Raw genomic sequence first — 12,165 nt, forward strand, 5'->3', positions numbered from 1 at the left:
AGGGCCAGGTAAATGACCTTGGAGGGCCGTATCCGGCCCCCGGCCTTAGTTTGAGGCCCCCTGATTTCGACCCTTAGGGTGCGCCGTTTTAAAAGTAAAAATCCAAAATAAGGACTGACAAACCTTGGTTTGCTGTTGACAAACTTTATTTAAAAGTTTAAAACAAACTTGTGCATTCTGCTGTCGGAATCAGCTGTTTATCCCACATTAGGAAGTTTTTGATTCAGAGACTTGCAAAAAAAGGACTTACATGCTTTGATTGGTCATTTATAAACTTTTGGTTTTCAAAAAGGACTGATAAACTTGTGCATTTTGCTGTAGGAATCAGTTGTTTATCCCACATAAAGGAATTTTTTGGTTTAGAGATTTGCATTGTGTATCTCTGTTAAGTATAATTTGTACAAGCTGCTAGTACATTGAATTTTATAGTACTACAGCATAGATATGATATACATTCTCATGATTATATAACTGCACTACTTTTTGTGTATAGTGGCCTTTTGCCCTTGTACTTCGGGGAATCCTTTCTCTCTATTGTTTAAGAAGCCTCTACACCAGGCCTGGGCAAACTTGGGCTCTCCGGGTGTTTTGGACTTGTGGAAGTTGAAGTCCAAAATACCCGGAGGGCCCAAGTTTGCCCAGGCCTGGTGTAGAGGCACCTTCTCACTCTCTCACACACACATACATAGACTATTTTATTCCTATATGTGTGTTTGGGTAGTGTCATAATGGAGGACTGAATGTACATATTTGCTCTGCATTGTATTTATGTTTTTTAATGTATCTCCAAAAAGAAATCTGTTTTACATGCTCTGTCACTGACCTTTGTTCCTCTGCTGAGGCTGCAGGTTTTGCTGAGTGAAATCAAAGGTTGTTCCACTGAGAGGTCAATCGATGATTTTATTAAAAAGTCACTGTTTTATTCGTTTGCGGGCCAAGGCCTCTCATGATGCTCTAACTAAAAGCTCAGTCGCTCTAACCAAATAGACACAAACAAAAGCCTGTTTGTCTTGGTCAGAAGCCTTAAAGGAATGTGCATGACAACTCATACATCTTGCCTTCTTTATTCAAGACCAAAAATATCATTTTTGGTTTTTGATTCTTTACTTCATTGGTGAAGTTTTTTTTTCCAGTCTTCCCTTTTCTCTTAACTCACAAACTTTGTCTGTAATAATAATAATAATCTATATAAATAGAAATGTAATGTTAGTTTGTGGGATAAACATAATTCAAAAACCACTGGGCAAATTGACACCAAATTTGGACACAATACACCTATCAGGCCAACAAGTGACCATCACTCATAAAAAAACTGAAAAACACAGCAGAAAGGACTTTAAAAGCAAAAAACAAACAAACATTATAATGCATGTACAAAATCATATATATACACATTTATACACACACACACATATATACACACACAAAACACATATACACAGACTGGGCCAAAGCAATGCGTGGCAGGGGACAACTAATAACTTTATTTCTAACCTGCCCTCTCTCCCCAAGGGGACTCTGGACGGCTTTCAAAGACAAAAATGGCAAACATTCAATGCCATATTCTAAAGAGGTAAATAAAACAGAAACGAACAAAGAAATAAAAATTGAAACAAATAGTTAAAATAAACTGCTAAAACATAAGGTTAATCGACCTCACAAATAACACCACAGAATTTATTTATTTATTTATTTGGGGTGCTTCTACCCCGCCCTTCTCAACCCCCTATATAAAATCAGTATAATGATAAAATCAGTATAAAAGTATAAATATACACGTATAAAAACGTGGCCCCATTTGCACTGCCATATAAGGCAGTTTCAGAATGCAGTTTAACTACATTGAACTGCACAATAACAGTTTAAACTCCAATGATGAAGTTCAACTGCATTATGAAACTGTGGCTCCTTCTACACTGCCATCTAATCCAGATTATCAAAGCAGATCATCCAAATTATCTGCTTTGAACTGCATTATATGAATCTACATTGCCATATAATCCTGTTCAAAGCAGATAATCTGAATTTTATATGACAGTGTAGAATGGGTCATTGCTATGACAGTGTAAAATCTACATTTGTTTACACTTTAGTAGACGAATTAGAGTCCAATAGAATCCGTTCTGGGACAGACTTAGGCCCCTTCTACAGTGCCCTATGTCCCAGGATCAGATCCCAGATTATGTGATTTAAACTAGATTATGTGAGTCTCCACTGCCAGATAATCTATGATCAGATCCTGGGATATAGGGACAGTGTGGAAGGGGCCTGAATGAATCAGTGAAGTTTCTAGTGTTCCTTGTGTTTATGTGGAGCTCTAGAAGAATCCGGTTCTTTAATTTAAATGTACAACTGTTTCATTTGGCACTGACTGGAGGATGTTGTCAGTTGTAGTATTTTAAAAATCAGTGTTAAAGCCACAAAACAAAATACACCTGACAGCCAGAGTTTGCCTGCTGCCCTGATAAGGTTGAGGTGCACTTTGAAATTACTTACGCTGAGTGGATAACAAAACTGAAACAAGGAGAAAAACACAACTGGGAATCTATATGACTTGGTTTATCTATGTGTTTTGTCACATTACTCACAAGAACCCCATAAACTCATCAGTTTTTTTTCCTCCATAGATATGAAAATTAAATGAGAAAAGTCATGTAGTTCTTGCTTATTACATGCTTTCAAGTTGACTCCAATTTGTAGCGACCCAGTTATAGGGTTTCCTTGACAGGCCTTTCATACAACAGAATTATAACATTATCATTTTTTATTATTCCTGTTTATCTGCCATAGTTCCACCCTATGGAATTCACATAATCCTGGGAATTGCAGTTTGGAGAAGGTTGCTTAGTGAGTGCTTTGAAAGGCCCTTTCTACGCTGCTATATAATCCAGATTATCAAATCAAATAATCCACAGTATCTGCTGTGAACTGGATTATATGAGTCTACATTGCCATAAAATCCGGTTCAAAGCAGATAATCTGGATTTTATGTGACTGTGTAGAAGGGGCCAAAGGATGCATCTTCAGTGCAGAATGAATGTAATTTGACACTGTTGGGCACGTGGGCTTATTAACAAAAGACCTTCCGCATAAATGTACGGCAGTGTAACTTATTAGTAGCAGCGTGACCCAGCACCAGTAGCCAAAAAGTGATAACAAGAACACGCAGACCAATGTTATCTCTTCCATAGAAAGCTTTTCTTTATAGCAAAATAATATGGTTGCACTGTTTACAAAAACAAGGTTTTCATAACACAAATAAAGTTGATTATACTTCCTTCTTTGCTTCCACGCTGGGGTTCTTTCTTATGCAGATAAACAGCTTCTAGCTTTGTTCTCACATTGCTTCCTCTCACATCAAACTTACACAGGAGCTTCACACAGCAGCCTTTACACACTGGAGCTTCACACACAAGGCTTTACAACCTGGGGCTTCTGTCACCAAAGCTTCTCACACCAGACCTTCTCACACTTGGCCATCTCGTAGACTAAGGCCTACCTCACACTGTGAGACCTTTCTCCCACTGAGGTTTACCTCAGACTGACTGCTACTAAGCCACAGACACACCTGCTTATATAGAACTGCAGCTTTTGCTGAGTCATTGCACACATTTAACGGTTTCAGTGCTTGGCTCACATTTTTGTAATTAAAATATTTATTTATTTACAACGTTTCTACCCTGCCTTTCTCAACCTGGAGGGGACTCAAGGCAGCTTTACATAGAGGCAACTATTCAATGCCATTAAGAATCATATACAATTAAAATGAACATTTTAAATACTTTGTTGTTGTTGTTCATTCGTTCAGTCGTCTCCGACTCTTCGTGACCTCATGGACCAGTCCACGCCAGAACTCCCTGTCGGCCGTCACCACCCCCAGCTCCTTCAAGGTTTTAAATACTTAGTTAATTTTTTATATTTTTGACAGACACCATGGCTGAAGTCTTTGGAATCCTGTGATTTGTAGATTGGTTAGGCACCAGCTGTCTGTGGCAGAGAAAACTAAAGATCTTGTAAAAACTACAAATCTAAGGATTCCCTATGGCAGAATCAGCCGTCTTCGTAGGCGGCTGATTCTCTCACTCCAGAATCAACCAGCTTTGAATTCCAATTCAAAGAGATAATGTAGAATTTTATTCAGCTGTGTGGAAGGGGCCTGGGTTATCCGAGTCCACACTGTCATATATTCCAGTTCAAAGCAGATATTGTGGGATTTTCTGCCTTGATATTCTGGGTTATATGGCTGTGTGGAAGGGCCCTACGTCCACACTGCCATATAACCCAGTTCAAAGCAGATAATGGGCCCTTTCACACAGCTCTATATCCCAGAATATCAAGGCAGGAAATCCCACAATGTCTACTTTGAACTGGGTTATCTGAGGGCCCTTCCACAGCCATATAACCCAGTCCAAATCAGATATTGTGGGATTTCCTGCCTTGATATTCTGAGTTATATGGCTGTGTGGAAGGGCCCTAAATCCACACTGCCATACAACCCAGTTCAAAGCAGATCATGGGCCCTTTCACACCGCCCTATATCCCAGAATATCGAGGCAGAAAATCCCACAACATCTGCTTTGAACTGGGTTATCTGAGGGCTCTTCCACAAAACCATATAACCCAGTTCAAAGCAAATAATGGGCCCTTTCACACAGCCCTATATCCCAGAATATCAAGGCAGGAAATCCCACAATGTCTTTGAACTGGGTTATCTGAGGGCCCTTCTACACAGCGATATAACCCAGTCCAAATCAGATATTGTGGGATTTTCTGCCTTGATATTCTCGGTTATATGGCTGTGTGGAAGGGCCCTAAGTCCACACTGACATACAACCCAGTTCAAAGCAGATAGTGGGCCCTTTCGCACAGCCCTATATCCCAGAATATCATGGCAGGAAATCCCACAATGTCTACTTTGAACTGGGTTATCTGAGTCCACACTGTAGGATTTTCTGCCTTTGATATTCTGGGATATAGGGCTGTGTGTAAGGGCTCAAAGTGGGCTTTGATTCAACCTTCTGGAAGGGGCCTTTGGCTTCCCCCGAAAGACAGGAGCAGAGGTTTCCTTTCCCCGTGTTCCCTTGTGCTGCGATAGGGGGCGCCGGGCTTGAGCGAGCGCTCCAACCAATCGGGATTGACGATCAGGCCTTTATTTGCATACCGCGGGTCGCGCCGGCCAATAGCCGCGCAGTAAAAGTCCCACCTCGGGTTGCGCGCTACCGCGGAAGTGGTCCCCGCCCCTCTTTTACTCCGCCTCGCTCTGTCTGCTGGGTTCAGAAAGGGAGGTGGATTAGGCTAGGCTTTGAGTGGGGGGACGGGGGACGGGACCCCTCTTTTCTTTTATTTCCCTCCTTCCCCCGCTTCTGCACCCCGGGATGCCCTTCCCGGGCCCGAAAGCGGGGTCCCACGGGGCCGGGGATCGCCCCAAAGGGCCCCGGATCCGCGCGGCGACGTGGAGCCACCGGGAGACGCTGGACTTCCTGTCCCTGTGGGGGGAGGAGGGCATCCAGGCGCAGCTGAACCGCTGCCACCGCAACGCCGACGTCTACCAGTGGATCTCGGAGCGCATGGCCGAGAAGGGCTACTCCCGCGACGAGGACCAGTGCCGCACCAAGGGCAAGGACCTCAAGAAGAGCTACAAGCAAGCCAAGCTGCAGGAGGGGCCCGCCAGGCAGCGGTGCCGCTTCTTCCACGAGCTGGACGCCATCCTGGGGGGCGGCAAGGCAGGGAAAGGAGGGCCGGCTGCCTCCCAGTGGTGCCAAGTGGTGGTCAAGGAGGAGCAGGAGAGCGAGCCCGATCTGGAGGCAGAGGAAGCCACGGCCGCCTCCTCCTCGTCCTCTTCCCAAACTCTAGCCCCTCCCGAAGAGCCTCTCCTTCCGCCCCCCGCCATCAAGGAGGAGAAAAGAAGCCCCCCGCCAGCAGAGGAAGAGCCCAGCGGCTTCCAGGGAGCTGGTGGGACTTGTAACACTTTCCCACCGGAAGTGACGCAAAGGGATTACCCCGGGATTCCCCAACCCGGAGAGAGGGCGGAGCCTCAACGCTGCAGAGTGGAAGAGGAGGAGGAGGAGGAGGAGGAAGGAGCCCCACCAGGGAAGAGGAGGAAGGGTGAGTCCATTGTGTTTGGGTTTAAAGGGTAGGACAAAATGCCCCCTCATAGAATCAAAGAGTTGGAAGAGACCTCATGGGCCATCCAGTCCAACCCCCTGCCAAGAAGCAGGAATATTGCATTCAAATCACCCCTGACAGATGGCCATCCAGCCTCTGCTTAAAAGCCTCCAAAGAAGGAGCCTCCACCACACTCCGGGGCAGAGAGTTCCACTGCTGAAGGGCTCTCACAGTCAGGAAGTTCTTCCTCATGTTCAGATGGAATCTCCTCTCTTGTAGTTTGAAGCCATTGTTCCGTGTCGTAGTCTCCAGGGAAGCAGAGAACAAGCTTGCTCCCTCCTCCCTCCAAAGAATGAATGAACGGGTTCATTCTTTGATAAAAATTTTTTTTAAAAAAAGTTCAAAACTCGTTTCGGATGTAGAGGGCGCTGATGGTTCGATTCTAAAGTTACTTCAAAATTTCACCAAAAAAAAATTCAAAACTTTTCAAAACTTCCGAATTGTTTCATTAATGGTTTGAAAACTTCGGTCGTGCTGTTATAAGCAGGAGGGGTGTGTGAAGTGTATTTGTTTTGGGAAGCGTGTAATAAGACACACTTTCCAAAAAGCCCCTCCAAAGACCCCTGGAATTAATTAGTTACTAATAAGTAGAACTAAGCATGGGCTGGTCCAAGAGGTCACAAAAAGTCGGAAGCGACTGAACAAATAAACAACTACTAAGTAGAAAGCCCTGAGAATCCAACCGATGTCTTGCATAATATTTGGGATGGAACTTCACCTTTAAGACCAGAGTTTCTCATCCAGGGTAAATCCAAGCATATATAACTTGCAGGTGGCCCAGCAGGTTAAACTGCTGAACTTGCTGATAGAAAAGTCAGCGGTTTGAATCCAGGGAGCAGCCTGGCTTCTGCCAACCCAGCAGTTCGAAAACATTCAAATGTGAGTAGATCAATAGGTACCACTTCGGCAAGAAAGTAACAGTGCTCCATGCAGTCATGCTGGCCACATGACCTTGGAGGTGTCTATGGAGAACACCGGTTCTTTGGCTTGGAAATGGAGATGAGCACTACCCCTCAGAATCAGACACGACTAGACTTAATGTCAGGGAAAACCTTTACGTGTATAATATATGCAGGATATTTCAAAATTATGGACCCGTTTTCAAAGCAATATATTTCACAATGGCAACATGTTGCCATTACACAACAAGTTCCACACTGTTTAATGAGGTATCAAGTTTTACTAACTATTTTGAGCCAGAAACAAATCTAAGAAATAATTTCACAAATGGAGAATATCTCATTGAGCCTTACAAATGGAGAGGCATCTTACAGTCATCATTTGAAACTAACCCCCTGGCCTGCCAAGGGCTCGAAAATGTGGGTTTGGGCCTCGTGTCAGCTGTTTTGAATTAATGCTGTCTCTGTCCCCCAGCTTTTTCTAGGCCTCGGAGCTTGTTGAGCACGCGGGAGAAGTTGGTGCGGCTCCGGAACAGAAGGAAAAGACCACGAGATGACCGATTTGATGAACTCATCCGAGATATACGGACTCATTTCCGGGAGAGGGAGAGGCTCTTCCAGGGCCTGTGGGAGGAAGAGAAAGCCCAGCGGGAGAAGGACAGGAGGCTTTGGGCAGCAGAAATAGCCTGGATCAGGGAAATGTGGACCAAAAGTCAGAAGGAAAGAGAGGCGACAGCAGCGGGAGAAGACAAGCAGATGAATGGGCCTCTTCACATAGAGGAAGAGAACTTGAACAGGAACCTCTCCAAAAATATTGAAGCAATAACTCCTAAAGATACTGGTGTTCAGGAACCCCTTCTCTTAAAGGTTGCTTATGCTAAGAGGAACTCCATGAGCCTTTCAATCCATCCCCAGCTTGATTCCCGCCACATGTTTTGACCTACATCTCCCATAAACCCCAGGCAGCACAATTCTGTGATCAGGGATGATGGGCACTTCAGGTCTCCCTGGAGGGATCCATGTTGGAGGATGTGGTCTGATTCCCTGGTCAGAAAGTCCAAAAGAATGTCCAAGTGTACATTCATTATTATTATTAACTTTATTTATACCCCGCAAAATCTCCCGAAGGACTCGATGCGGCTTACAAAGGCCGAGGCCACAACAACAACAGTATACAATACAACAATAAAACTCATAAGCAAATAATAAAACATCAAACATAACAATAGAACAGTAAAAACAACAGTAAAAACATTCATATCAGTGGTTTTTCTTGGAGGACCTCTATCTCCTTTCTTGAGGTCATGTTACTGTTCCCTTGAGATAAACTCTCCCTGAACTGTATGTCTTAAACTTCTCAGTGGTTTAAGGAAAGCTGTTCTAATGAATAACAATAATGATGATGATGATGATAATAAAACTTTATTTATATTCCACCCTATCTCCTGATGTTCACAGGTTAATAATAATAATAATAATAATCATCATCATCATCATCATCATCTATATAAATAAAAATGTAAAGTTCATTTGTGGGATTAACATAATTCAAAAACCACTGGGTGAAATGACACCAAATTTGGACACAATACACCTATCAATACACCTAACCTATTAGACCAACAAGTGACCATCACTCATTAAAACCACTGAAATACACAGCGGAAGAGACTTAAAAAGCAAAAAAATAAATAAAAAATACATTACAGCACATGCGCTAAACTATATATATATACACATATACACAAATATATACGCACACAAAACACATATACACAGACTGGGCCACAGCAACGTGTGGCAGGGGACAGCTAGTAATAATAATAAAAACGTTTGTATTCCACCCTATCTCCCCAAGGGGAGATTCCAACATACAGCAGCAAACATTCAGTGCCTACATAAAATTAATACTGACATAAAATCCCAGAAAAACCCCACATATGAAAATAACATAAAATCTAAATAAATAACATAAAATAACTCAAATCTAAACAAAACATCCACATTAATTTACAACAACCAACAAGGATTCACAAAGCGGTGTGGGTTGGTTATGTTGTCAAATGAAGTCATTGGGCTGGCGTGGACCAGGAATGCCCAAACACAAATAGAGAGGCCCAGCAGTGATCTCTCAACCATATAATCCCCCTCTTCTCCATATGTTAGTGAGCAAATGTTGGTCTTCTGTTATTTTTGAAGGAGAGGAGGGAGGGGGCTAGCTTTATTTCTTTAGGAAAGGAGTTCCAGAGAAGTGTGTGTGTGTGGGGGGGGGGGGGGTACAGAGAAGGCCCTCTTGTTCCTACCATCCATACTTGAGATGGGGGTGGGACCAAGAGCAGGGCCTCAGGATCTGCTGAGATATCCCAGGATGTGCTGGGATACAGATCTCCATGGTTCCAACATGGGCTTTGTGACTGTGTTAGTTGAGGATGATGAGAGTTAGGGAAGGCTGATTCAAAAATGAAATCTCGGAGGTTGTGAGGTCTGTTGGAAACTAGGCAAGTGAGATTTATATATCTGTGAAATGTCCAGGGTGAGAGAAAGAACTCTTGTCTTTCTGAGACAAGTGTGAAATGTTGCAGTTGGCCAGCTGGATTAGCATTGAATGGCCTTGCAGCTCTAAAGCCTGGCTGCTTCCTGCCTGGGATATAGACTGAGCTTGACTTTGATGAATTAAAAAATCACCCAAACTTTTATAAAGAATCCACCATCATGCTGAATTTTTGGACAGCAGCTGCCATGGACCCTTCCACACAGCCCTATATCCCAGAATACCAAGGCAGAAAATCCCTCAATATCAGAGTGTGGACTCAGATAACCCAGATTAAAGCAGATATTGTGGGATTTTCTGCTTTAATATTTTGGGATATAGAGCTGTGCGGAAGGCCCCATAGTCTCAAACAGAGAAATGTCTCCACGCAATTGTTTGAAGTCTTCCTAGCTGGAGATTCAAGGAATCACATCTTGACTCTGGTCAGATGGGGAAGAAGCATGCTGAGAAGCCCAACTGTTTTGGTCATCTGTCTGTTTCCGTTTTTGCGACGACAACATAACTTGAATTTTCGTTGACTACAATTCCCCATCCATTTGCATGGTTGTCCCAATACCCAAAGCTTTGACACAAGCTCCACCAGCCCTTTCCCCTCCCATTTCCAGGCTATGGGGAACTTCAAACTCATTAGCTGAAGCAGTGGTAGGACTGGTTCACCAGAACACAACCTAATTTTGGTTTTTATGTTCTGAATTATGTGTAGTGATTTTAAGGGTGAGGATATTTTTTCTAGATTTCTTGAAGAACATAGAATCATAGAATCATAGAGTTGGAAGAGACCTCATGGGCCATCCAGTCCAACCCCCTGCCAAGAAGCAGGAATATTGCATTCAAATCACCCCTGACAGATGGCCATCCAGCCTCTGCTTAAAAGCTTCCAAAGAAGGAGCCTCCACCACACTCTGGGGCAGAGAGTTCCACTGCTGAACGGCTCTCACAGTCAGGAAGTTCTTCCTAATGTTCAGATGGAATCTCCTCTCTTGTAGTTTGAAGCCATTGTTCCGCGTCCTAGTCTCCAAGGAAGCAGAAAACAAGCTTGCTCCCTCCTCCCTGTGGCTTCCTCTCACATATTTATACATGGCTATCATATCTCCTCTCAGAACATGGAGTTCTGTGGCTTCTCTAGATATTGTTGGCCTTGAACTTCTGAGACTATTAGCTATCTTGGCCAGGACAGATGATGAAAATTGAAGTTCAATAACAACTGTAAAGCTCTAGCTCAGGCATGGGCAAACTTTGGCCCTCTGGGTGTTTTGGACTTCAATTCCCACAATTCCTAACAGCCGGTAGGCTGTTCGGAATTGTGGGAATTGAAGTCCAAAACACCCAGAGGGTCAAAGTTTGCCCATGCCTGCTCTAGCTTCTGTATCCCTGATATGGATGTTATTTCTTTCTACCATACAGTAAGTGCTGTTTCATCCGTTTTTATATTAAAAAAAGATTGTGCATGTTTGACCCCCATATCCATGGGACCAATACTCATGATTTCAGTTATCCATGTCTGAAAAAAATACATTCTCTCGAGGCATTTTCTAGGTCATCCAGTAGAAATATATGGTATGCTTCCACCCGAAGTTGACAATAGCATAGCACTGGAGGACACAGAAATGATAGAGAGGTATTCTCTCTAGGCAATTTTAGGTCCTCCAGCACAATTCTATTGTACGCGTCTGCCAGAAGTAGTTCATTTCAATGGAATTCATTATTGTCTGCAGTTTCACATTTCCATTTTTAAATCCAGGAACATATCCTGTTATGCTTTATCTCAGATTAAAATGGTGCTTCTTTCTAACCCCTTTTTTCTCGCCTCCCAACCTCTCCCTTTCCCTCTTTTTCAGTCCTGGCTGGAATCTCATGGCCGTAGCTTTGGGCATTTCATTGATGGCAAATGGCTGAAGCCAGATGGAAGGGAGACCTGTTCCATTAAGAACCCCACTTCAGGTAGAGAAAGAAAGATAATAAGAGAGGTAGATGGAACAAACAGTGAGAAACTTGCATTCTGCACTTATATCCTCAAGCAGACTCAGGACTGGACAAGAGGGTACAAATGCTACCATTCTTGTAGCCTTGGATTTGTTTTAAAAGCTGTACACATGTATTTTCAAACTAGGATTCTAGGAGACCACAGCTCAAATTTTGTTTCAGTAACAGAAATGCACTGGGTGACCTTGGAATAATAACTTTTCCTGGACTCAGAGGAAGGCTATGGCAAACATCCTCTGACTAAATCCTGTTGAGAAATCCCTGTGATAAGTGTTGCCATATATTTTGAAGAAGTACATGATGTGTTAAATTAGGGCTGGATCTACAATGTCCCATATCATAGGATCTGATCTGCTTTAAACTGGATTATATGAGTCTACACTGTTGGGGGAAGCAACCTTTTCAAGCCTCCTTTATGTGATATTTGTCCGTTTTGTAATGTGGTGTTTTATAATCTGAAGTATTTGTCTTATTTGATTTGCAGTTTCCTTATCTCTATATACCTAAAGCAGTGGGAGGGGCTGCAGATCACGTGACTGACTCAGTGACAGTTTAGAATGTTCAGGT

At 43.2% G+C, this 12,165-nt stretch overlaps 1 protein-coding gene across 1 annotated transcript in view; it reads left to right on the forward strand.

The window, feature by feature from the left end:
- Nucleotides 1–4,937: 4,937 nt before the first annotated feature.
- ALDH16A1 (aldehyde dehydrogenase 16 family member A1) overlaps nucleotides 4,938–12,165 on the forward strand; it is a 62,038-nt gene continuing 54,810 nt past the window's right edge. Inside the window, exons 1-3 of the mRNA XM_060780489.2 lie at nucleotides 4,938–6,105; nucleotides 7,540–7,931; nucleotides 11,454–11,556. Of these exons, the coding sequence (XP_060636472.2) occupies nucleotides 5,376–6,105; nucleotides 7,540–7,931; nucleotides 11,454–11,556 (1,225 nt within the window). The 5' untranslated portion in view covers nucleotides 4,938–5,375. The remainder of the gene's footprint in view (nucleotides 6,106–7,539; nucleotides 7,932–11,453; nucleotides 11,557–12,165) is intronic.

The sequence above is a fragment of the Anolis sagrei genome, chromosome 6 (genome assembly GCF_037176765.1).
Source record: "Anolis sagrei isolate rAnoSag1 chromosome 6, rAnoSag1.mat, whole genome shotgun sequence".
Lineage (NCBI taxonomy): Eukaryota > Metazoa > Chordata > Lepidosauria > Squamata > Dactyloidae > Anolis > Anolis sagrei.